Source organism: Oncorhynchus clarkii, unplaced genomic scaffold (assembly GCF_045791955.1).
Source record: "Oncorhynchus clarkii lewisi isolate Uvic-CL-2024 unplaced genomic scaffold, UVic_Ocla_1.0 unplaced_contig_11951_pilon_pilon, whole genome shotgun sequence".
In the NCBI taxonomy this organism is placed as follows: Eukaryota; Metazoa; Chordata; class Actinopteri; order Salmoniformes; family Salmonidae; genus Oncorhynchus; species Oncorhynchus clarkii.
The window spans coordinates 43,404-67,732 of record NW_027258407.1 but is presented as its reverse complement, the minus strand read 5'-3'; the positions used below and the strand labels follow the sequence as shown (position 1 = coordinate 67,732).

The window sequence follows — 24,329 nt, the reverse complement described above, 5'->3', positions numbered from 1 at the left end:
CCCCTCGACGAGACGGCGCTTCGGCTGCCCCTCGACGAGACGGCGCTTCGGCTGCCCCTCGACGAGACGGCGCTTCGGCTGCCCCTCGACGAGACGGCGCTTCGGCTGCCCCTCGACGAGACGGCGCTTCGGCTGCCCCTCGACGAGACGGCGCTTCGGCTGCCCCTCGACGAGACGGCGCTTCGGCTGCCCCTCGACGAGACGGCGCTTCGGCTGCCCCTCGACGAGACGGCGCTTCGGCTGCCCCTCGACGAGACGGCGCTTCGGCTGCCCCTCGACGAGACGGAGCTTCGGCTGCCCCTCGACGAGACGGAGCTTCGGCTGCCCCTCGACGGATCATCGCTGTGTATTGATAGGGACTAGGGTGGAATGAGATTTGACTGAACCTCAGAACACGTAAAAAGACAGTAAAGGCTGGTACGTACTGGTAGGCCTGGAAGGATTTGACCAGGTCTTCAGTCTTAAACTCTGTGGGGAAGTCGTAGATTTCTATGATGTTAGACAGCTCATCCTCCGTGAGCTCAGTGTCATCATCCCCCTCTCTGTCCTGATCCAAGCTGTAGTAGTCAAACCTGGCCTCCTGCACCGGCCGCTTCTTCCTGCCCTGCTTTATAGCCAGCTGAGAGAGAGGGGGGCAGAGAGGTGAGAGAGAGGGGGGCAGAGAGGTGAGCGAGAGAGAGAGAGGGGGGGGCAGAGAGGTGAACGAGAGAGAGAGGGGGGCAGAGAGAGAGGGTGAGAGAGAGAGAGGGGCAGAGAGAGAGGGTGAGAGAGAGAGAGAGGGGGGCAGAGAGAGAGGGTGAGAGAGAGAGAGAGAGAGAGAGGGGGGCAGAGAGGTGAGCGAGAGAGAGGGGGGCAGAGAGGTGAACGAGAGAGAGAGGGGGGCAGAGAGGTGAGCGAGAGAGAGAGGGGGGCAGAGAGGTGAGCGAGAGAGAGAGGGGGGCAGAGAGGTGAGCGAGAGAGAGAGGGGGGCAGAGAGGTGAGCGAGAGAGAGAGGGGGGCAGAGAGGTGAGCGAGAGAGAGAGGGGGGCAGAGAGGTGAACGAGAGAGAGAGGGGGGCAGAGAGGTGAATGAGAGAGAGAGGGGGGCAGAAAGGTGAGCGAGAGAGAGAGAGGGGCAGAGAGGTGAGCGAGAGAGAGAGGGGGGCAGAGAGATGAACGAGAGAGAGAGGGGGGCAGAGAGGTGAGCGAGAGAGAGAGGGGGGCAGAGAGGTGAACGAGAGAGAGAGGGGGGCAGAGAGGTGAGCGAGAGAGAGGGGGGCAGAGAGGTGAACGAGAGAGAGAGGGGGGCAGAGAGGTGAACGAGAGAGAGAGGGGGGCAGAGAGAGAGGGTGAGAGAGAGAGAGGGGCAGAGAGAGAGGGTGAGAGAGAGAGAGAGGGGGGCAGAGAGAGAGGGTGAGAGAGAGAGAGAGAGAGAGAGGGGGGCAGAGAGGTGAGCGAGAGAGAGGGGGGCAGAGAGGTGAACGAGAGAGAGAGGGGGGCAGAGAGGTGAGCGAGAGAGAGAGGGGGGCAGAGAGGTGAGCGAGAGAGAGAGGGGGGCAGAGAGGTGAGCGAGAGAGAGAGGGGGGCAGAGAGGTGAGCGAGAGAGAGAGGGGGGCAGAGAGGTGAGCGAGAGAGAGAGGGGGGCAGAGAGGTGAACGAGAGAGAGAGGGGGGCAGAGAGGTGAATGAGAGAGAGAGGGGGGCAGAAAGGTGAGCGAGAGAGAGAGAGGGGCAGAGAGGTGAGCGAGAGAGAGAGGGGGGCAGAGAGATGAACGAGAGAGAGAGGGGGGCAGAGAGGTGAGCGAGAGAGAGAGGGGGGCAGAGAGGTGAACGAGAGAGAGAGGGGGGCAGAGAGGTGAGCGAGAGAGAGGGGGGCAGAGAGGTGAGCGAGAGAGAGGGGGGCAGAGAGGTGAACGAGAGAGAGAGGGGGGCAGAGAGGTGAACGAGAGAGAGAGAGGGTGAGAGAGAGAGAGAGAGAGGGTGAGAGAGAGGGTGAGTGAGAGAGAGAGAGGGTGAGCGAGAGAGAGAGAGGGTGAGCGAGAGATAAGGTGAGCGAGAGAGAGAGGGTGAGAGAGTAATTTTGCTTACTAGTCTCCTAACGATTTCCAACTATAGACAGAACAGTAGATGTGTAACAGCATTGCAGCGATAGTACCACTAATAAGTAGCAAACATGTAGCAGACATACACTCAGTGTTACAGCAGTAATCTGGAGGACAGGGACAGAGACTCACTTCCTGACAGACAGGGACAGACACAGGTAGACAGACTCACCCCCTGACAGACAGGGACAGACGCAGGTAGACAGACTCACCTCCTGACAGACAGGGACAGACACAGGTAGACAGACTCACCTCCTGACAGACAGGGACAGACAGACTCACCTCCTGACAGAGAGGGACAGACACAGGTAGACAGACTCACCTCCTGACAGACAGGGACAGACGCAGGTAGACAGACTCACCTCCTCTAGCACATGGGGATCCAAACACTCTCCTTCGTCATCAAAGAGAGCGTCCCAGCTCTCCTCCTCCTCCTCTTCCTGAGGGCCTGCCTCTATCCCCTCCCGGGGTCCCCCTTCTCTCTCAGACGGAGAACTCTTGCTCCCCGTCTCCAGTCGCGAACCCACATCTCCTCCCTGGTTGGCTGTAGCAGCCTGTCCGTCATTCTGTGGCCCCGCGTCACCTCCTCCTCCTTCTTCTACCGTCTCCTCACCGTTTAGGACTCCATTCCCCTCTCCTCCCGTCTTCCCTCCTTTGTCCTTCTTGTTCTTGGCATTCTTTCGGGCCTTGTCCGTGTAGCGAGGCCTGGGCTTTGGTTTGCCATCTCCCTGGGTTTGAGCCTTATCTTTGGGGCCGTCCTGCTTCTTCTTGGGCTGGTAGAGGGGCTTGTCTGGCTTCTTGGAGCAGGACGAGGAGGGCTGGGGTTGGGCGCAGTCCTCTTGAGGTTGTTCCTCCTCCATCACCATACAACTGTCCTACATGGAAGAGAAAGGAGGAGGAACAAATCATTAAAGATGCATAGGTTAATTGAGCAGCTAGGCCCTCTCTCCAATTCTCTTTAGTTAAGTCGCATAAGCCCCCTCAGTAGTTTAATAGCTAGCACGCATGCGCCATGGTACTTAGAACCATTTAAACTGCATGTACAAATCTTACACAACTATACTGTACTAAATTAAAAACAAGTCCAAACTGGTTAACTACATTCTCTGCTAATTCGTTGTCAGTAACGGGGTGTTTGAGTGATAAATTAGACTTGGCTGCGTTATGCAGCAGCATCCAGTTTAACTAGCAATAACCCGAATACACCTAAACACATAACGCACTGTAGAGCAAGACATTCTATACAATTATTTCCTTAAAATCATAAACATATAAGCATTGGCAAAATACCTTAATCTGTAGCTTATCACTTGGCTAGATATCAAGAGAACAGCAAACCGCCGGATGTTTAGAATTAGAAGGGGAAAAAAACATACTGTCGCATGTATATTACGTAATAGTAAAATCGCTGCTGGTAGTTGTAGTTCTGTTGAGAAAAAGACAAGTCATTGGTCGAACCGCCGAATATTAAAAGTATTCGTTCCACCCTTATTGGATAACCACTTACACAAGTGCTTGCATAATGCAACAACATTGAAATTGTATAAGGCAATTTACACAACGCATTAGAATACAGTAACCTTTTCTCATCCTAGCGCTTCCACAGTCGAAGGATAGAACACCGGAGTCCTGCTGAAAACTGATATAAGGTAAGATTTATGTGCAGTGTTTGAATGAAATGATCTCTTCTTCTCCCAAACGAATAAACAGCAGCACACATGTTCTGAAATAAGTGTTCATCTCAGTATTACAGTTGTGATTACAGTATTGCATAACTAACGACATAATAATAGTATAGAATAAAAACCTGTTGCAGGTGCACGCAGAATTCTTGACGTAATCTAATGCACGAGGTCTTCACTGCGTGTATGGTTTTTCTATTGATAGTTTTTCTCTTTGCATATTTATGGTACGTCTTCACTTTTGCACACTGGTACGCACAATGTTCTATAGGTAATTGTCATGTTAGGCTCTTTTGGACAGGGGTAAATAGGAATTTAGCCGTTTGAGGGTATTGCTGTTGAGTCGATGATGTAATGATGTAAATTATGCACTGTAGACAAAAAAAAATGTTATTGTTCAGTGTGCAGCCTGCTGTACCTGCTCTCACCAACCTATATTCTGCAGTAGCCTATACTATGCTATGCCCTATGATTCTAATGTTGATATCAAACATGTTGATATCAACCGTGTATTATTAACATAGTGGTCTAAGGTTACATATAAACACCCTGTAACTTGTTGAATATTTAACTAAAAGCCCGTTTGGTGTCTGTTGCAGAATTGGGGAATTTGGATCAATTCCATTTCTATTCAGATTGTTGTGATGATGCTGCGATGGTGGGCGGGTCTTCCCTTGCTCCTCCCCCTCCTGGTGCTGTGTGGGCGTGGTTTGGCCCAGAGTTCCGAGCCCATGTTTCAGTCAGTGACTGAGACAGTCCTACCTCCTGACAACCAGCACAACCCCACCCAGCTGAACTATGGGATGGCCGTTACTGATGTGGACGGAGACGGAGACCTGGAGGTGGTGGTGGCGGGGTGAGAGTGTGGGTGGGGGGTTAGATAAAGAAAGAGAGAGTTGGAGAGGGCATTCAAATGCCATTATTGAGTACAGTGTACTGGACCATAGGACTTTACAGGCTATGCATAAATTACCCAATATTCTCAATTTACACCCATTCTTGGGTTCAACGCCCCTAACCTGGTCCTGAAGTTGGGGCTCTGGTCAAAGTAGTGCACTATCCAGGGAATAGGGCTCTGGCCAAAGTAGTGCACTATCCAGGGAATAGGGTACCATTTAGGACTACACCTACTAATGTTCTCCACTGCACCTCCTAATGTTCTCCACTACACCTACTAATGTTCTCCACTACACCTCCTAATGTTCTCCACTACACCTCCTAATGTTCTCCACTACACCTCCTAATGTTCTCCACTACACCTCCTAATGTTCTCCACTACACCTCCTAATGTTCTCCACTACACCTCCTAATGTTCTCCACTACACCTCCTAATGTTCTCCACTACACCTTCTAATGTTCTCCACTACACCTCCTAATGTTCTCCACTGCACCTCCTAATGTTCTCCACTACACCTACTAATGTTCTCCATTCTCAGGTACAACGGTCCTAACCTGGTCCTGAAGTATGACCGTGGTCAGCAGAGGCTGGTGAACATAGCGGTGGATGACCGCAGCTCTCCATTCTACGCCCTGAGAGACCCCCTGGGGAACGCCATCGGGGTGACCGCCTGCGACGTAGACGGGGACGGGCGGGAGGAGATCTACTTCCTCAATACAAACAACGCTTACTCTGGTAAATAACAATAACAGCAGGTATACACAAACACCATCAACAATGCTTAAAAAACAACAACGGTTACTCTGGTAGTCAGTAGCAACCTTCTTTTGGAAGGTCGGGCCACATACTCTGACAAGCTCTTTAAGTTCCGCAACGGACGCTTCGAGGACCTGCTGGGGGATGACATCAACGTGCGCAGAGGAGTAGCCAATCGGATGGCAGGACGCTCCGTGGCGTGTGTGGACAGAAAAGTATGTAAACAGTCTATCCATCTGCGTGTGTCTGTCTGTCGTCTGTATGGCTGTATGCCCGCACCCCCTCTCTTTCTCTTACCCCCCCCCCTCTCTCTCTCCTGTAGGGTACATTATGCTGTGTATATTTTCTGTGTGTGTGGTCTATGTCTGTATTCCCCTCCCCTCTCTAACCCCCCCCCCCCCCCCTCTTTCTCTCTCCTGCAGGGTACAGGGCATTATGCTGTGTATATTTTCTGTCTGTGTGGTCTATGTCTGTACCCTCCCCCCACTCCCCTCTCTAACCCCCCCCCCCCCCCCCCCCCCCTCTTTCTCTCTCCTGTAGGGTACAGGGCGTTATGCTGTGTATGTAGCTAACTATGCCAGTGGAAATGTTGGTCCCCATGCCCTGATAGAGATGGACGAGGCAGCCAGTGACCTGGCCAAGGGCATCATCGCCCTGTCTGACGTAGCAGCACAGGCCGGGGTCAACAAGTACACAGGTACTGGACAAGACTGAATGGAGGAAATGTGTGTGTGTGTGTGTGCGCTTACCCATCTCAAACTAATATCTTCTGTGTTATGTATCTGTTTGTCTCCTCCCACCAGGTGGGCGTGGTGTAGTGGTTGGACCAATCCTAAGCCAGAGCAGCTCTGACGTGTTCTGTGACAACGAGAATGGACCTAACTTCCTGTTCCGGAACAATGGAGACGGAACCTTCACTGACATGGCTCAACAGGCAGGTGTGTCTAGGGTGTGTGTGTCTAGGGTGGGTGTGTGTGTCTAGGGTGGGTGTGTGTGTCTAGGGTGGGTGTGTGTGTCTAGGGTGGGTGTGTGGGAGGAAGGAGAGATAATTGGAGCATAGCCATGATCTCTGCATAGGAGTTGTGATGACAGTGATGTGGCTCCCCCTGTAGGTGTGGAGGACCGCAACCAGCACGGCCGAGGTGTGGCGCTGGCAGACTTTAACGCTGACGGGAAGACTGACATCGTCTACGGAAACTGGAATGGCCAGCACAGACTGTACCTACAGGACAACAACCAGAGATTCAGGGTGAGAGAGAGGAGTGGGGGTTGAAATGGGAGAGGGAGGTTGGAGAGGAGTGGGGGTTGGAACAGGATGGGAGGTTGGAGAGGAGTGGGGGTTGGAGCAGGATGGGAGAGGGAGGTTGGAGAGGAGTGGGGGTTGAAACAGGATGGGAGGTTGGAGAGGAGTGGGGGTTGAAGAGGAGTGGGGGTTGAAACAGGATGGAGAGGGAGGTTGGAGCAGGATGGGAGAGGGAGGTTGGAGAGGAGTGGGGGTTGGAGCAGGATGGGAGAGGGAGGTTGGAGAGGAGTGGGGGTTGGAGCAGGATGGGAGAGGGAGGTTGGAGAGGAGTGGGGGTTGGAGCAGGATGGGAGAGGGAGGTTGGAGAGGAGTGGGGGTTAGAGCAGGATGGGAGAGGGAGGTTGGAGAGGAGTTAGGTTTAGAGCAGGATGGGAGAGGGAGGTTGGAGAAAGAGATTGTAGGGAAGTGGATGGAAACAAAGACATTAAACCTCTCTGTTCGCTCCCTCCTCAGGACGTAGCCAGTGGGTCGTTCTCCTCTCCCTCACCTGTGCGGACGGTCATTGCTGCTGACTTTGACAATGACCAGGAGCTGGACATCTTCTTCAACAACATCGCCTACAGAGGACACGCCCCCAACAGGCTCTTTAGGTACCTCTGACCCTTGACACCAACTTTGACTTGAACTGTGTGTGTGTGTGTGTGTGTGTGAGAGAGAGAGAGTGTGTGTGTGTGTGTGTGTGTGTGTGTGTGTGTGTGTGTGTGTGTGTGTGTGTGTGTGTGTGTGTGTGTGAGAGAGAGCGAGAGAGAAAGCGTTTCTGATGTGTGTTGCCTGCCTGCTCCTCCAGGGTGGCCAGGAGGGCTGATGCTGACCCCCAGATAGAGGAGCTAAACGTGGGGGAGGCAGCAGAGCCACAGGGCCGGGGTACAGGTAACCACACCATGCAGACTCATTATTTTGGTCCCTATACAACAGGGGAGTCAAACTCAATTACCGGGGGGCCGTGTATCAGCTGGTTTTGTTATTTCCGTGTCTAATTAAGACCTTGACAACCAGGTGAGAGGAGATCCTAACTCTTCAATGAACTTCCTTTATCAAGAAAACTAGGAGCGAAAATCTGCAGACACTCGGCACTCAAGAAATGGAGTTTGACTCCCCTTTTATACAAGATTAATAAAGTCTTCTTAAACTAATGTATTCTGTTTTTGCTAAGTATTAGTTAAAAACATAAATAACAACACACCTGGTTCAGGTAGTTCCCCTGGTTTACTAGGGTTAAACAGGCCCTGTTTTTGATTGGCCGTTTGATGTGTTGACTCTGTGATTGACAGGTGCCACGGTAACAGACTTTGACGGGGACGGTCAGTTGGACCTGCTGGTGGCTCATGGGGAGAGTGCCTCTCAGCCCATCTCTGTCTTCAAGGTCACTCAGGTCAGTCACTAACGTAGAGGTAGATAGACGGCGTCACTAACATAGAGGTAGATAGACAGCATATCTTTGCATCTTTGACATATTTATAAAATATATTTATTTTATTAAACTAGGGCAATTCAGTTAAGAACAAATTCTTATTTACAATGACGCCCTACCAAAAGGCAAAAGACCTCCTATGGGGGCTGGGATTTAAAAAAATAATATATATATATATATATATATATATATATATATATATATATATACACAAAAATAACATATAAATAAAGAACAAAACACACATCCCGACAAGCGAGACAACACTACATAAAGAGAGACCTAAGACAACAACATAGCAAGGCAGCAACACATGACAACACAACACGGTAGCAACACAATATGACAACACAACACGGTAGCAACACAACATGACAACAACATGGTAGCAGCACAAAACATGGTACAAACATTATTGGGCCAGAAGGTAGAGACAACAATACATCACGCAAAGGAACAACACCTGTCAGTCAGAGGGTCCATGATGGAGTCTTTGAATGAAGAGATGGAGATGAAACTGTCAGTAAGAGGGTCCATGATGGAGTCTTTGAATGAAGAGATGGAGATGAAACTGTCAGTAAGAGGGTCCATGATGGAGTCTTTGAATGAAGAGATGGAGATGAAACTGTCAGTAAGAGGGTCCATGATGGAGTCTTTGAATGAAGAGATGGAGATAAAACTGTCAGTCAGAGGGTCCATGATGGAGTCTTTGAATGAAGAGATGGAGATAAAACTGTCAGTAAGAGGGTCCATGATGGAGTCTTTGAATGAAGAGATGGAGATAAAACTGTCAGTAAGAGGGTCCATGATGGAGTCTTTGAATGAAGAGATGGAGATAACTGTCAGTCAGAGGGTCCATGATGGAGTCTTTGAATGAAGAGATGGAGATAAAACTGTCAGTAAGAGGGTCCATGATGGAGTCTTTGAATGAAGAGATGGAGATAAAACTGTCAGTAAGAGGGTCCATGATGGAGTCTTTGAATGAAGAGATGGAGATAACTGTCAGTAAGAGGGTCCATGATGGAGTCTTTGAATGAAGAGATGGAGATAACTGTCAGTCAGAGGGTCCATGATGGAGTCTTTGAATGAAGAGATGGAGATGAAACTGTCAGTAAGAGGGTCCATGATGGAGTCTTTGAATGAAGAGATGGAGATGAAACTGTCAGTAAGAGGGTCCATGATGGAGTCTTTGAATGAAGAGATGGAGATAACTGTCAGTCAGAGGGTCCATGATGGAGTCTTTGAATGAAGAGATGGAGATGAAACTGTCAGTAAGAGGGTCCATGATGGAGTCTTTGAATGAAGAGATGGAGATGAAACTGTCAGTAAGAGGGTCCATGATGGAGTCTTTGAATGAAGAGATGGAGATGAAACTGTCAGTAAGAGGGTCCATGATGGAGTCTTTGAATGAAGAGATGGAGATGAAACTGTCAGTCAGAGGGTCCATGATGGAGTCTTTGAATGAAGAGATTGAGATGAAACTGTCAGTAAGAGGGTCCATGATGGAGTCTTTGAATGAAGAGATGGAGATGAAACTGTCAGTTAGAGGGTCCATGATGGAGTCTTTGAATGAAGAGATGGAGATGAAACTGTCAGTAAGAGGGTCCATGATGGAGTCTTTGAATGAAGAGATGGAGATAACTGTCAGTAAGAGGGTCCATGATGGAGTCTTTGAATGAAGAGATGGAGATAAAACTGTCAGTAAGAGGGTCCATGATGGAGTCTTTGAATGAAGAGATGGAGATGAAACTGTCAGTAAGAGTGTCCATGATGGAGTCTTTGAATGAAGAGATGGAGATGAAACTGTCAGTAAGAGGGTCCATGATGGAGTCTTTGAATGAAGAGATGGAGATGAAACTGTCAGTTAGAGGGTCCATGATGGAGTCTTTGAATGAAGAGATGGAGATGAAACTGTCAGTAAGAGGGTCCATGATGGAGTCTTTGAATGAAGAGATGGAGATGAAACTGTCAGTAAGAGGGTCCATGATGGAGTCTTTGAATGAAGAGATGGAGATAAAACTGTCCAGTTTGAGTGTTTGTCGCAGCTCGTTCCAGTCGCAGCTCGTTCCAGTCGCAGCTCGTTCCAGCCGCAGCTCGTTCCAGTCGCAGCTCGTTCCAGTCGCAGCTCGTTCCAGTCGCAGCTCGTTCCAGCCGCAGCTCGTTCCAGTCGCAGCTCGTTCCAGTCGCAGCTCGTTCCAGTCGCAGCTCGTTCCAGCCGCAGCTCGTTCCAGCTGCAGTGAACTGAAAAAACAAGCGGCCCAGGGATATGTGTGCTTTGGGGACCTTTAACAGAATGTGACTGGCAGAATGGATGTTGTATGTGGAGGATGAGGGCTTCAATAGATATCTTGGGGCAGGGTTATAAATAAGCATCAACCAGTGGGTCTTGCGACGGGTATACAGAGATGAGTGCAGTGCAGTGATGTGTCCTATAAGGAGCGTTGGTGGCAAATCTGATGGCCGAATGGTAAAGAACAGCTAGCCGCTCCAGAGCACCCTCACCTGCTGACCTGTAATCTAGCATGGGTAGGATGGTCATCTGAATCGGGGTTAGTTTGGCAGCTGGGGTGAAAGAGGAGCGACTACTATAGAGGAAACCAAGTCTAGATTTAACTTTAGCCTGCAGCTTTGATATGTGCTGAGAGCGGGACAGTGTACTGTCTTACCCATACTGTATAGCCATAATGGCTCCTGTGACAGCATGGGCTTTCTCCATTTTAAAGTAGTCCATTTTCTTCTTATTTCAACCTCTATGCTAATATTGGTGATTGAACAGCAGTGCTGGAGTACTGATCCTGCTACAACGGGTTCTATCCATCCAGACCCCCTTTTCTCTCCATGGTCACGACCTCATTACTGTCCCCTGGTGGAGAATTACTGCAAGCGGATGAGATTTCATTTAGATATTTTAATGCAAGGCGACGATTACAAATCAGTGTGTTATCTCCTTGTTTATTATCATATTTATATGGAAGGAGAATGAACTCAAGTGTTTGAACAGGGCCCATGATATCACCCGACATATTCCTGACCCATCAGCTTTACCCTCTGACCTTTGACCCTGACAGGGCTCGTCCAATCACTGGCTGCGTGTAATCCCTCGCACGCGGTTCGGCTCCTTCGCCCGCGGGGCCCGGGTCACGGCCTACACCAATCGGAGCGGGGCTCTCATGCGCATCATCGATGGCGGCTCGGGGTACCTCTGTGAGATGGAGCCTGTCGCCCACTTTGGACTGGGTAACTTCCTGTTTACTTCCCATTGACGGCCTAATCCCAAATGGACCCCTAGATCCTATGCACTTGTAGAGATCTGAAAGGATTTAATAGATGCAGTCAATACGAAAATTACTCCAATTTCCCCTCTGGCTAGGATGTGGAAGTTTTGCCATACTGCTTCTACCAATCAAATCCTCTCAGATCTCCACGAGTGCATAGGGCGCAGTGGAGGCTGCTGAGGGGAGGACGGCTCATAATGTCTGGAACGGAGCACATGGAATGGCATGAAACACCTTGAAATAATTTGATGTATTTGATACCATTCCGCTCCAGTCATTACCACACGCCCGTTCTCCCCGATTTAAGGTGCCACCAACCTCCTGTGCAGTAGACATCTTGTAGACATATTAGCTAGTAGTTAGCTGGATAGCTTGTGTATTTATCTTCCTTTCTTCACATTGGCTCACAGGCAAGGACGAGGTCACCGTGGTGGAGGTCTATTGGCCGGATGGCCGTTCCGTGGCCCGCCCACTGCAGCCTGGTGACATGAACTCTGTGATGGAGATTGGCTACCCTAAAGAGGGGGAGGAGTCTGTGCTGACCCCTGATACCCAGGTACGTTCTGCGGACTTACACCATGACATATGAACTATGACCCTGGGTAAAAGTTTCAGCCAATCCATCACCAGCGACTACATTCTTACCCAATGACAACAGTCGTTTTTCTGTTTAATTACATTCCTAACCGTTACATGCGGACCTCACCTACATGTTATTCAATCATTGCATCCACAGTGCTCGCGCGCGTCAATGAGTGTCTGCGTTAAAAAGGCGCTAAAATAGAACTTGATTCTATTTGCTGCAAGTCCCGCCTCTCCCATCTCCTCATTGGTTTTTAGTAGCATATAAACCATGTGGGTGATTGTTTTTTTTTTTTTGTTTTTTTGTTGTTGAATTTGACCCCTTTTTCTCCCCAATTTCGTGGCATCTAATTGTTTAGTAGCTACTATCTTGTCTCATTGCTACGACTCCCGTACGGGCTCGGGAGAGACGAAGGTTGAAAGTCATGCGTCCTCGGATACACAACCCAACCATGCCGCACTGCTTCTTAACACAGCAACACATCCAACCAGGAAGCCAGCCGCACCAATGTGTCGGAGGAAACACAGTGCACCTGGCAACCTCGACTCCGCCACAGGAGTCGCTGGTGCGCGATGAGACAATCCCTACCGGCCAATCCCTCCCTAACCCGGACGACGCTAGGCCAATTATCCGTCGCCCCACGGACCTCCCGGTCGCGACCAGTTACGACAGAGCCTGGGCGCGAAACCAGAGTCTCTGGTGGCACAGCTGGCGCCTCAGTACAGCGCCCTTAACCACTGCGCCACCCCGGAGGCCCCACGTGGGTGATTGAAAGATGAACGGAGGTCCACACTCCAGTCCAGTTGGTGGTGGTAATGCATCTTAGTTGTTTGCCAACAGCCATATAAAGTCCAAAGAAGAAGAAGCCTGAAGGAGGACAGATTTCTAGAAACAAACTCGGTTTAGCCTTTTATCTGTGGAGTAATTGTCAGAGTAGAGGACCTTGTGCATTTCAGGTAAAATAACAACCCAATGTTTATATCCCAGGACAAATTAGCTAGCAACAGCAAGCTAGCTAAATTGCCATAAATGTTTAATGCTTTTCAACTGGTCTCCAAATGAGTAGTTGGTTCAGAGTTAATTTGATATTTCAACCTGCGTGTTCTGATCGCGTCTGGTGTGGGTGGACAAAATCAACATGCGGACGCCCGGTGCAGTCAGCATGTTAGACTTTCTCCCAAGAGCATCAGATGAAATACAAGAGACTGAATCATCAACTACATTCTGTTAGCATTCAAAATGGCGGTGCTGGGAAATGTCTTTGAACTGACGTCCTGGTCTTTTTCAGTGTGGGGAAGGATTCTTTGTCAAGAATGGCCGCTGTGCAGGTATGTAGATCTGTCTTGTCTGGCAGAGAATAGATGGAATATAACAACATTTACAATATAGTAAAACACACAGATTAATAAATTAAGTTCCGCTCGCTCTCTCATTCTCGCTCCTCTCTGGTCCTCTCTATCTCTGCAGGTATATGAGGGCAGTGAATGAGATGCCTTGAAGCAAAATAAAAATATGCCTTGTCATCAAGATAATGTATACTGTCGAAGACCAATGACACTCCATGTTGTTTGTCATTTGAACTAGTAGATTATCTCTGTTTTGCTTCGATCTTTCATAAGTGTCATCTTCTCTGTAAGTGTTACCTCATTGTTCTACTTTCCTTAGTTTTTCTTGACAAGTCAAACTGTTCCCCTTTGCTGTTTTCTTTGTTTTAGAATAATTAACCATCCCTAATAAATCAATACAACAACATCGATGGAATCCAACAGTCTTTTCAAAGCACAGCATCTTATCTGTAATCAATTATTCCCATACCTTTTCCATCCCTCCCATCTGACCCTTCTCCCTCACACTGCCCCCCCCCCCCCCAACCCCTCTATTCACCCTCCCCTTGTCTCACTACCTCATGCCACACTACCCCCCTCCCCCTCCTTACTCCCTCACCAACCACCCTGGCCCTCCCCTGCCCCGTGCCAGACAACAACTAGTGAATCAGACTCTTTCAAGGAAATATTTAGTTGATTAAAATATTTTATCAACCAAATGTTTGTTGGGGATGAAATCCTTAACACCCCCCTCCTTAACCCTCCCCCAGACAACAACGAGTGTAAGCAACAGAGTGGGCCCCCAGTGTGCCCTAAGAGCCGTCCAGTCTGCAGCAACACCTACGGCCACTATAACTGTGGCCCCAGGAAGACATGTTCCAGGGGCCACAAGCCCACCAAGGACGGGAGGGCATGTGTGGGTGAGTAGAGAGGGATGGAGGGGACTGATGATATGCCTGGTGCTCTCCTCCCTCGTTCCCTCTCCTTTTACCTACCAACAGTACCCACTCGTTACTACCCTCAGACTAACCCTAGACGGTACCCACTCGTTACTACCCTCAGACTAACCCTAGACCGTACCCACTCGTTACTACCCTCAGTACCCACCCACTCGTTACTACCCTCAGACTAACCCTAGATGGTACCCACTCGTTACTACCCTCACTAACCCTAGACCGTACCCACTCGTTACTACCCTCAGACTAACCCTAGACGGTACCCACTCGTTACTAACCCTAGACCGTACCCACTCGTTACTACCCTCAGACTAACCCTAGATGGTACCCACTCGTTACTACCCTCAGACTAACCCTAGATGGTACCCACTCGTTACTACCCTCAGACTAACCCTAGACGGTACCCACTCGTTACTACCCTCAGACTAACCCTAGACAGTACCCACTCGTTACTACCCTCAGACTAACCCTAGACGGTACCCACTCGTTACTACCCTCAGACTAACCCTAGACCGTACCCACTCGTTACTACCCTCAGACTAACCCTAGACGGTACCCACTTGTTACTACCCTCAGACTAACCCTAGACCGTACCCACTCGTTACTACCCTCAGACTAACCCTAGATGGTACCCACTCGTTACTACCCTCAGACTAACCCTAGATGGTACCCACTCGTTACTACCCTCAGACTAACCCTAGACGGTACCCACTCGTTACTACCCTCAGACTAACCCTAGACAGTACCCACTCGTTACTACCCTCAGACTAACCCTAGACGGTACCCACTCGTTACTACCCTCAGACTAACCCTAGACCGTACCCACTCGTTACTACCTTCAGACTAACCCTAGATGGTACCCACTCGTTACTACCCTCAGACTAACCCTAGACGGTACCCGCTCGTTACTACCCTCACTAACCCTAGACGGTACCCACTCGTTACTACCCTCACTAACCCTAGACGGTACCCACTCGCTACTACGCTCAAACTAAGCCTAGACGGTACCCACCCGTTACTACCCTGACTAACCCTAGACGGTACCCACTCGTTACTACCCTCAGACTAACCCTAGACGGTACCCACTCGTTACTACCCTCTTTCTCCATCTCTCTGCAGCTGTAGCTCCGTTCTTCCAGGGGGTCCGCTCTTCCTCACCCCGGCCGGGGCCCCTCCTCTCTGGGCTCTCCCTCCTGTTTCTACTGGCCCTCTCCATGGTCTGAATGGAGATATGAGGCTAAGGGCCCCTCAGTCACATGCCTCCATGGGGATTGCTTGACTGAGTTCCAAATGGTAGCCTGGTCAATCCCTATATCGTGCACTACTTTTGACAACAGCCCTGGTCAATCACTATCACTTTTGACCACAGCCCTCCCACTGGACTCAATGATGCTCCAGGAGTGTCAAGGTCATACCGGATGAACTTTGACATGTATGATGCTAGAAGGAGTGACCCCTCAACTCTGGACATCTATGCACTTCTTCTTTTTTGGGGGGGGGGGGGGGGGGGGGGCATGCTCAGTTGGATCAAATAATAAGACGTGAATGGAACGTTTAGGCATGTTGTCTGTAACAGTTTGAAAACGGTGTGATACTGAATGTAAATCTCGGAAACCCAGATCGAAAATCTCACATAATTGCATCAGATGCTTGATTAGGTTCTGGGGAGAGAGAAGATACTTACCAGACTAGAGAATTCAATTCAACGTCTATTCCACTGAAATGACATGGAATTCAAAACCCCAAAAAATAAATAATGACATTCATGTTAAAATGGAGTGATGGAAGAGCAGTAGTTATTTTATTAAAGTTCTTGACACGAGTATCAAACAACAACAACAACAAGCATTATGAAGGTTCCAGTTCTCTACTTTTATGAAGGTTCCAGTTCTCTACTTTTATGAAGGTTCCAGTTCTCTACTTTTATGAAGGTTCCAGTTCTCTACTTTTATGAAGGTTCCAGTTCTCTACTTTTATGAAGGTTCCAGTTCTCTCTACTTTTATGAAGGTTCCAACAAAGGTTCCAACTTTTATGAAGGTTCTAGTTCTCTACTTTTATGAAGGTTCCAGTTCTCTACTTTTATGAAGGTTCCAGTTCTCTACTTTTATGAAGGTTCCAGTTCTCTTACTTTTGCATAAACATGTCCCAGATGAAAATAAAAAGGCAGGCGCATCACATCAATAAATAATGACATTTTGGCAGTTTATGGTTCTTTGGAGGAGGGTTTGTGTAGCAAAAAAGGAAGGAGTGTTTGTGCGCGTGCAGGAAGAATTGTTCATGACTTTATTACAGGGTCCTGGTGCAGGCTTTTGTTCCAGACCAGCACTAAAACACCAGGACTGAACAACACTATGTTAAAGGATGCTACACAGTCTATACAGGTAGCTGTGTATTTGCATAATCATGATCTAGGAGAGCTGGTGGTTCAGCACTGAAGACAAGAGGTTAGCTGGGTTGTGGAGTGTTTGATACCAAGCTGCATCATGACACTGACCAGTGGATGGTACCTGAGCCATTTATACAGGCTAATATATATGTCTCTGGATGGAACGAGCTGCATTCATCTGTTTGCTACTATCAGCCCATCCATGTGGTTTACATCTCAGCCGAGCTGTGTAGTGCTACATCCCAAATGGCTCCCTATTAGTAGTAGTAGTCCATCATCGTTCCCTAGCAAATGACACCCTAGTCACTATCTTGAACACTACTATCTTCAAACACAGTGCACTACTTTTTACCAGAGCCCCAAACTAGTGCACTACTTTTAACCAGAGCCCCAAACTAGTGCACTATAGGAGGATGTGTGTCCCAAATGGCTCCCTATATAGTGTCTTTTTTACCAGGGCCTGAAAAGGCTGCCATTTGGGACGTAACCAAAATGCAATTTTAAATCGTCAGTATTCCCAACGTTGATAGATTCAGCTTGATCTGCTTCGGTCCATGTGGTTCAGTTGCGATCGAATGTTCGGTCGGTTAGCTCAAGTTTGTTACGGTCAGGGCCATTGTGGTTGCGGTAGGTGAGGCATACCCAGCCCACCAAGCACTGCTGTCGGGGTGGTTCTCTAAGGGACCAGGGTTGTAGAGCTCCAGGGATCAGGGGGGTAGAGGTGCCGTGGACCCAGTCACCGAACACTGTGGTTGGGTGTAGCGTTCCAGGGACCGGGGAGGTGGCGAGGAGGTGACATGTACCCGGTCACCGAGCACTGCTGCCGGACGTAGAGCTGGAGCCTGAGCAGGAGCCACTGGAGCCTCGGTCCTCATAGATAGAGATCTCTATCTGGACAGGATGGGGTTAAAGGAAGGAACACACTCCGATAGGGAGGGTCTATCGGGAGGGTCTGGGTCTATAAGGAGGGTCTGGGTCTAAAGGGAGGGTCTGGGTCTAAAGGGAGGGTCTGGGTCTATAGGGAGGGTCTGGGTCTATAGGGAGGGTCTGGGTCTAAAGGGAGGGTCTGGGTCTATAGGGAGGGTCTGGGTCTATAAGGAGGGTCTGGGTCTATAAGGAGGGTCTGGGTCTATGGAGGGTCGGGGTCTATAGGGAGGGTCTGGGTCAATAGGGAGGGTCTATAAGGAGGGTATGGGTCTATAGGGAGGGTCTGGGTCTATAGGGAGGGTCTGGGTTTATAGGGAGCGTCTGGGTCTATAGGGAGGGTCTGGGTCTATAGGGAGGGTCTGGGTCTATAAGGAGGGTCTGGGTCTATAAGGAGGGTCTGGGTCTATAGGGAGTGTCTGGGTCTATAAGGAGGGTCTGGGTCTATAAGGAGGGTCTGGGTCTATAAGGAGGGTCGGGGTCTATAAGGAGGGTCTGGGTCTATAGGGAGGGTCTATAGGGAGGGTCTGGGTCTATAGGGAGGGTCTGGGTCTATAGGGAGGGTCTGGGTCTATAAGGAGGGTCTGGGTCAACAGGGAGGGTCTGGGTCAATAGGGAGGGTCTATAAGGAGGGTCTGGGTCTATAAGGAGGGTCTGGGTCAATAGGGAGGGTCTGGGTCTATAGGGAGGGTCTGGGTCTATAGGGAGGGTCTGGGTCTATAGGGAGGGTCTGGGTTTATAGGGAGGGTCTGGGTCTATAGGGAGGGTCTGGGTCTATAGGGAGGGTCTGGGTCTATAAGGAGGGTCTGGGTCTATAGGGAGTATCTGGGTCTAAAAGGAGGGTCTGGGTCTATAAGGAGGGTCTGGGTCTATAAGGAGGGTCTGGGTCTATAAGGAGGGTCGGGGTCTATAAGGAGGGTCTGGGTCTATAGGGAGGGTCTATAAGGAGGGTCTGGGTCTATAAGGAGGGTCTGGGTCTATAAGGAGGGTCTGGGTCTATAGGGAGGGTCTGGGTCTATAAGGAGGGTCTGGGTCAACAGGGAGGGTCTGGGTCAATAGGGAGGGTCTATAAGGAGGGTCTGGGTCTATAAGGAGGGTCTGGGTCTATAAGGAGGGTCTGGGTCAATAGGGAGGGTCTGGGTCTATAGGGAGGGTCTGGGTCTATAAGGAGGGTCTGGGTCTATAAGGAGGGTCTGGGTCAATAGGGAGGGTCTGGGTCTATAGGGAGGGTCTGGGTCTATAGGGAGGGTCTGGGTCTATAGGGAGGGTCTGGGTCTATAAGGAGGGTCTGGGTCTAAAAGGAGGGTCTGGGTCAATAGGGAGGGTCTGGGTCTATAAGGAGGGTCTGGGTCTATAAGGAGGGTCTGGGTCTATAAGGAGGGTCTGGGTCTATAAGGAGGGTCTGGGTCTATAGGGAGGGTCTGGGTCTATAGGGAGGGTCTGGGTCTATAGGGAGGGTCTGGGTCTATAGGGAGGGTCTGGGTCTATAGGGAGGGTCTGGGTCTATCCAATACACACGCACTGTACAAGATCCTTATTCTTGGGAGCCCACATGTACTGTTGACTCTTCATCTCTCTCGCTCCATCTCTTTCTCCCTCTTTAAATCTCATACATGTGTACTGTTCACCCTCTCTGTCTATATTGTTTTCTTCATCTCTGTCTTTTTAGTCATCTCTGTCTTTGTTTTTCTTTGTCTGTCTGTCTCTCTCACACACACACAGAGCAGCAGTAGTAGCTGTAAGGATACGACCCTCATGCCCCTCTCGATGGGGTCAGTGATGAGTAGACCTCGCGGGGCGTAGATCTTCTCATTCTGCTCCTGGATGTACCTGCCTATCTTCTTCAACACCTGGGGGAGATTGAGAAAGAGGGGGGAGGAAAGGGAGAGAGAACAGGGAGAGAAAGAAATAACAAAAGAGGGAGACAGTATGACAAAGTAAGGAACATACACTACCGTTCAAAATATTGGGGTCACTTAGAAATGTCCTTGTTATTGAAAGAAAAGCTATTCTTTTTGTCCATTAAAATAACATGAAATTGATCAGAAATACAGTGTAGACATTGTTAATGTTGTAAATGACTATTGTAGCTGGAAACGGCTGATTTTGAATGGAATATCTACAGAGGCGTACAGAGAACCATTATCAGCAACCATCACTCCTGTGTTCCAATTGTTGTGTTAGCTAATCCAAGTTGATCATTTTAAAAGGCTAATTGATCATTAGAAAACATAATTGCAAAAGGGTTAACACACGCAGAAACAAAGAACTTTCTTCTGAAACTTGTCAGTCTATTCTTGTTCTGAGAAATGACGGTATTCCATGCAAGAAATTGCCAAGAAACTGAAGATCTCGTACAGCGCTGTGTACTACTCCCTTCACAGAACAGAGCAAACTGTCTCTAACCAGAATAGAAAGAGGAGTGGGAGACCCCGGTGCACAACTGAGTAAGAGGACAGTCCAGTTGTGGCCAAGTGTTTTGAGAATGGCACAAATATTAATTTTCACAAAGTCTGCTGCCTCAGTTTGTATGATGGCAATTTGCATATACTCCAGAATGTTATGAAGTGATCAAATGATCAAGTGATTAGATGAATTGCAATTAATTGCAAAGCCCCTCTTTGCCATGCAAATGAACTGAATCGCCCAAAAAAAAATTCCACTGCATTTCAGCCCTGCCACAAAAGGGCCAGCTGACATCATGTCAGTGATTCTCTCGTTAACACAGGTGTGAGTGTTGACGAGGACAAGGCTGGAGATCAATCTGTCATGCTGATTGAGTTTGAATAACAGACTGGAAGCTTCAAAGGGAGGGTGGTTCTTGGAATCATTGTTTTTCCTCTGTCAACCATGGTTACCTGCAAGAAAACACATGCCGTCATCATTGGATATTGCTGGATATTGCTGCCAGTAAGATTGCACCTAAATCAACCATTTATCGGATCATCAAAAACTTCAAGGAGAGCGGTTCAATTGTTGTGAAGAAGGCTTCAGGGCACCCAATAAAGTCCAGCAAGCTCCAGGACCGTCTCCTAAAGTTGATTCAGCTACGGGATCTGGGCACCACCAGTATAGAGCTTGCTCAGGAATGGCAGCAGGCAGGTGTGAGTGCATCTGCACGCACAGTGAGGCGAAGACTTTTGGAGGATGGCCTGGTGTCAAGAAGGGCAGCAAAGAAGCCACTTCTCTCCAGCAAAAACATCAGGGACAGACTGATATTCTGCAAAAGGTACAGGGATTGGACTGCTGAGGACTGAGGTAAAGTCATTTTCTCTGATGAATCCCCTTTCCGATTGTTTGGGGCATCCGGGGAAGAAATTGTCCGGGGAAGACAAGGTGAGCGCTACCATCAGTCCTGTGTCATGCCAACAGTAAAGCATCCTGAGACCATTCATGTGTGGGGTTGCTTCTCAGCCAAGGGACTGGGCTCACTCACAATTTTTCCTCACAACACAGCCATGAATAAAGAATGGTACCAACACATCCTCCGAGAGCAACTTCTCCCAACTATCCAGGAACAGTTTGGTGAAGAACAATGCCTTTTCCAGCATGATGGAGCACCTTGCCATAAGGCAAAAGTGATAACTAAGTGGCTTGGGGAACAAAACATCAATATTTTGGGTCCATGGCCAGGAAACTCCTGAGACCTTAATCCCATTGACAACAATCCCCAAGAGGTGGGTGGACACACAAAAACCCACAAATTCTGACAAACTCCAAGCATTGATTATGCAAGAATGGGCTGCCATCAGTCAGGATGTGGCCCAGAAGTTAATTGACAGCATGACAGGGCGGATTGCAGAGGTCTTGAAAAAGAAGGGTCAACACTGCAAATATTGACTCTTTGCATCAACGTCATGTAATTGTCAATAAAAGCCTTTGACACTTATGAAATGCTTGTAATTATACTTCAGTATTTCATAGTAACATCTGACAAAAATATCTAAAGACACTGAGGCAGCAGACTTTGTGAAAATTAATATTTGTGTCATTCTCAAAACGTTTGGCCACGACTGTACATTAGAGTGTCTAGTTTGAGAAACAGACACCTCACAAGTCCTCTACTGGCAGCTTCATTAAATAGTACCCGCAAAACACCTGTCTCAACATCAACAGTGAAGAGGCGACTCCGGGATGCTGGCCTTCTAGGCAGAATTCCTCTGTCCAGTCTCAACGTCAACAGTGAAGAGGCGACCCCTGGATGCTGGCATTCTAGGCAGAATCCTCTGTCCAGTCTCAACGTCAACAGTGAAGAGGTGACTCCGGGATGCTCCTCTGTCCAGTGTCTGTTCTTTTGCCCATCTTAATCTTTTCTTTTTATTGGCCAATCTGAGATATGGCTTTTTCTTTGCAACTCTGCCTAGAAGGCCAGCATCCCGGAGTTGCCTCTTCACTGTTGACGTTGAGACTGGTGTTTTGGGCCTCAGGTTCTACTATGTGGTTCTACTGTGGTCGTAATGTGTTTCTATTGTGTGGTTCTACTGTGTGGTTCTAGTGTTGTGGATCTACTGTGTGGTTCTACTGTGTTTATGTTGTGGTCTTACTGAAGTTCTACTGTGTTTATATTGTGGTGGTTTAGCCCGGTCTCACCTTCTCATAGCGTGTCTCCATACAGAGGAAGATGAGGTAGGCTGTAGCGCAGGCCAGACATCCCTCCAGGTAGGACTGGCCTCCCATCTTCTCTGCCTCCGCATAGTAGATATTCAACCTCTTCACTGTGTCCTCAAACAACGGCCGCTCAATCTGACAGAGAGACACTCAGTCAGCTGTCTTTTCAGCCATGTGTGTGTGTGTGGTGTGTGTGGTGTGTGTGTGTGTGTGTGTGGTGTGTGTGTGTGGTGTGTGTGTGTGGTGTGGTGTGTGTGTGTGGTGTGGTGTGTGTGTGTGTGTGGTGTGGTGTGTGTGTGTGTGTGTGTTAGACTACCCACCCTGCTCTCCAGCTCAGAAGGGAACTTGGTCTGGAAGCGGCAGGTGGTCCCATCACTGTAGTCTCTCTGCAGGAACACCTTGTTGGCCAGAGATGCACTGTGCCTCAACTCTTGGAGGTTATGGAACTACAGGACACAAACACACATAAGAGCGCGCACACACCCACCCACCCACCCACCCATATTTGGGGAGAGAGAGAGGAGAGAGAAAGGAGTGTGAGGAAGAGAGGGGGAGCGAGAGAGAGATTGTGGATAGAATTCTAATAATATAACTTTCTGGTTCTGAGGAAGCAGTGTGTATGACTCACCATGAGAATAAAACTAAACTGCTCATTCGCTCTCTCTCTCTCACACACACACACTCTCTGTTCAAAAGGTAATGTATACAAACAGTGGCTGATGTAGTCTTTAGGGGTATACGATGATAGAGGAGAGGTGTTCAATCAAAGTCTGTCTGGCAGTCCGTTGGATCACGGCCCAGACACAGACACACTCTCTCTCCTCTCTCTCTAACTGGTCTTCTCTCTCTGTAGCTCTCTCTCTCCTTCTCTCCCTTCCCCTCTCTCTTCTCTCTCCTTTCCCCTCTCTCTTCTCTCCCGTCCCCTCTCTCTTCTCCCTCTCTCCTTTCTTCTCTCCCCCTCCTCTCTCTGTAGCTCTTTGTCTACCTCTCTCTCTCTCTCCTCTGACCATGCACACTGCTACAGCAGCCAGATCATGGAATTGAGCCAAGAGAAGAAGGCCCAACATCACAGAACAGCTCACAACAAATCAATCTCTGTAAGAGCAGGGTTAGAAGGCTCAATAGGCCAACGATGGCACCAAATGGTCCGCCCCCCCCCCCCATAATGAAGCTTGATGTCCATAGTTGTGGACCTAGCCGTTTAGGCGTGGGGGGGGGGGTCTAGTTTCTTGCTTTGGGAAACTAGTTTAGGCTGTTATGGTTCGTCAAGCTTGTTTCCCCAATGTGTCGATGAATGAAAGGCAATAAAAAGGGCAGTTGGACCGAATAACGGAAATGAAAAGATCCGTGTAAACGCGGAGATTTTCTCTCCTTGACCTCAATGGGTTGCTGTCCACGGTGCTGATATCTCTTTAGTAGGTTTCAGCACTAGCACGGGCCAGCCTGCCTATACCGGATTAACGGCGGAACTCTAGAGACAAAAAAAATAAGAGCTCTGCTTTCACCAAAACAGCTTAACGGCGCGAGGATTGCTTGTTTATCCCTATTCTCAAGCACAAGTTGTAGCATAGGCTACACAGCCCTGTAAAATGCCGTTCGTGCTACAAAGACAATTCCTCTAACTAACCTCTATTCAGGCACGTAGCCTCCCGACGCCTTTAATATGGCAATATAATGATATAGGGATTATATGATATTCACATGCCATGTCGGTCAGGGTGACCGAAGAAGTGTTAAAATGACAAGCCTTCCATTTCTAATCAAAGCAGATGATTTATTTGCCAAAATGAACCTGCCTGCCTGACCCGTTTGAGCAAATGTTATATTCGAAATTAACTTTTTATACGTAAATAAACAACTGTTGTGTTGATTTCTATTGTTGCTGGGTAACAGAGATTGAAATGATTGTATGCTACACAATCCTTTCTATCATAGGGCTAACCTTGCTGTTACTGACAAACGCCATTCAAACGGTTCAGAATATAGGTTACAACCGTCTCCACAAGGCTACCTGCTCACATGGAAGACAATACAACCATACGCCCATAGAGGTAAAGGGAAAGACAGGCTGAAGAAGACGATATATGATTAGTCTATTAATTCTCACCTCTGTCGCCATGTTTCCATCTGACGGCGTTAGGC

At 48.8% G+C, this 24,329-nt stretch overlaps 3 protein-coding genes across 7 annotated transcripts in view; 1 reads left to right on the top strand and 2 right to left on the bottom strand.

The window, feature by feature from the left end:
• Window positions 1-4,001, bottom strand: part of LOC139396872 (coiled-coil domain-containing protein R3HCC1L-like) — a 12,787-nt gene extending 8,786 nt beyond the window's left edge. The window contains exons 1-3 of the mRNA XM_071143792.1: window positions 3,887-4,001; window positions 2,442-2,954; window positions 426-619 (exon numbers count right to left, since the gene is read on the bottom strand). Coding sequence (XP_070999893.1) covers window positions 426-619; window positions 2,442-2,945 — 698 coding nt within the window. The 5' untranslated portion in view covers window positions 2,946-2,954; window positions 3,887-4,001. The remainder of the gene's footprint in view (window positions 1-425; window positions 620-2,441; window positions 2,955-3,886) is intronic.
• On the top strand, window positions 3,503-19,327 carry LOC139396871 (cartilage acidic protein 1a). 3 transcript variants are annotated; one of them, XM_071143790.1, is made up of 15 exons: window positions 3,511-3,728; window positions 4,361-4,617; window positions 5,198-5,394; window positions 5,494-5,630; window positions 5,956-6,112; window positions 6,219-6,353; window positions 6,528-6,664; window positions 7,172-7,308; window positions 7,506-7,588; window positions 7,990-8,090; window positions 11,198-11,366; window positions 11,815-11,960; window positions 13,276-13,315; window positions 14,083-14,232; window positions 19,302-19,327. In XM_071143790.1, exons 2-15 carry the CDS (start codon window positions 4,406-4,408, stop codon window positions 19,310-19,312), a joined length of 1,812 nt encoding a protein of 603 aa, XP_070999891.1. In that variant the 5' UTR covers window positions 3,511-3,728; window positions 4,361-4,405; the 3' UTR covers window positions 19,313-19,327. The 3 variants fall into 3 exon arrangements, with proteins under 3 accessions (XP_070999892.1, XP_070999891.1, XP_070999890.1); XM_071143789.1 differs by lacking the exon at window positions 19,302-19,327 and adding an exon at window positions 15,388-15,616; XM_071143791.1 differs by lacking the exons at window positions 14,083-14,232; window positions 19,302-19,327 and adding an exon at window positions 13,455-13,739 and having other exon boundaries at window positions 3,503-3,728.
• On the bottom strand, window positions 16,938-24,329 carry LOC139396873 (golgin subfamily A member 7B-like). Of its 3 annotated transcripts, none has more exons than XM_071143793.1 (5): window positions 24,295-24,329; window positions 22,508-22,633; window positions 22,170-22,322; window positions 19,328-19,429; window positions 16,938-17,542 (listed from the first exon to the last, which is right to left on the bottom strand). In XM_071143793.1, exons 1-5 carry the CDS (start codon window positions 24,304-24,306, stop codon window positions 17,363-17,365), a joined length of 573 nt encoding a protein of 190 aa, XP_070999894.1. In that variant the 5' UTR covers window positions 24,307-24,329; the 3' UTR covers window positions 16,938-17,362. The 3 variants fall into 3 exon arrangements, with proteins under 3 accessions (XP_070999894.1, XP_070999896.1, XP_070999895.1); XM_071143795.1 differs by having other exon boundaries at window positions 17,377-17,546; XM_071143794.1 differs by lacking the exon at window positions 16,938-17,542 and having other exon boundaries at window positions 19,089-19,429.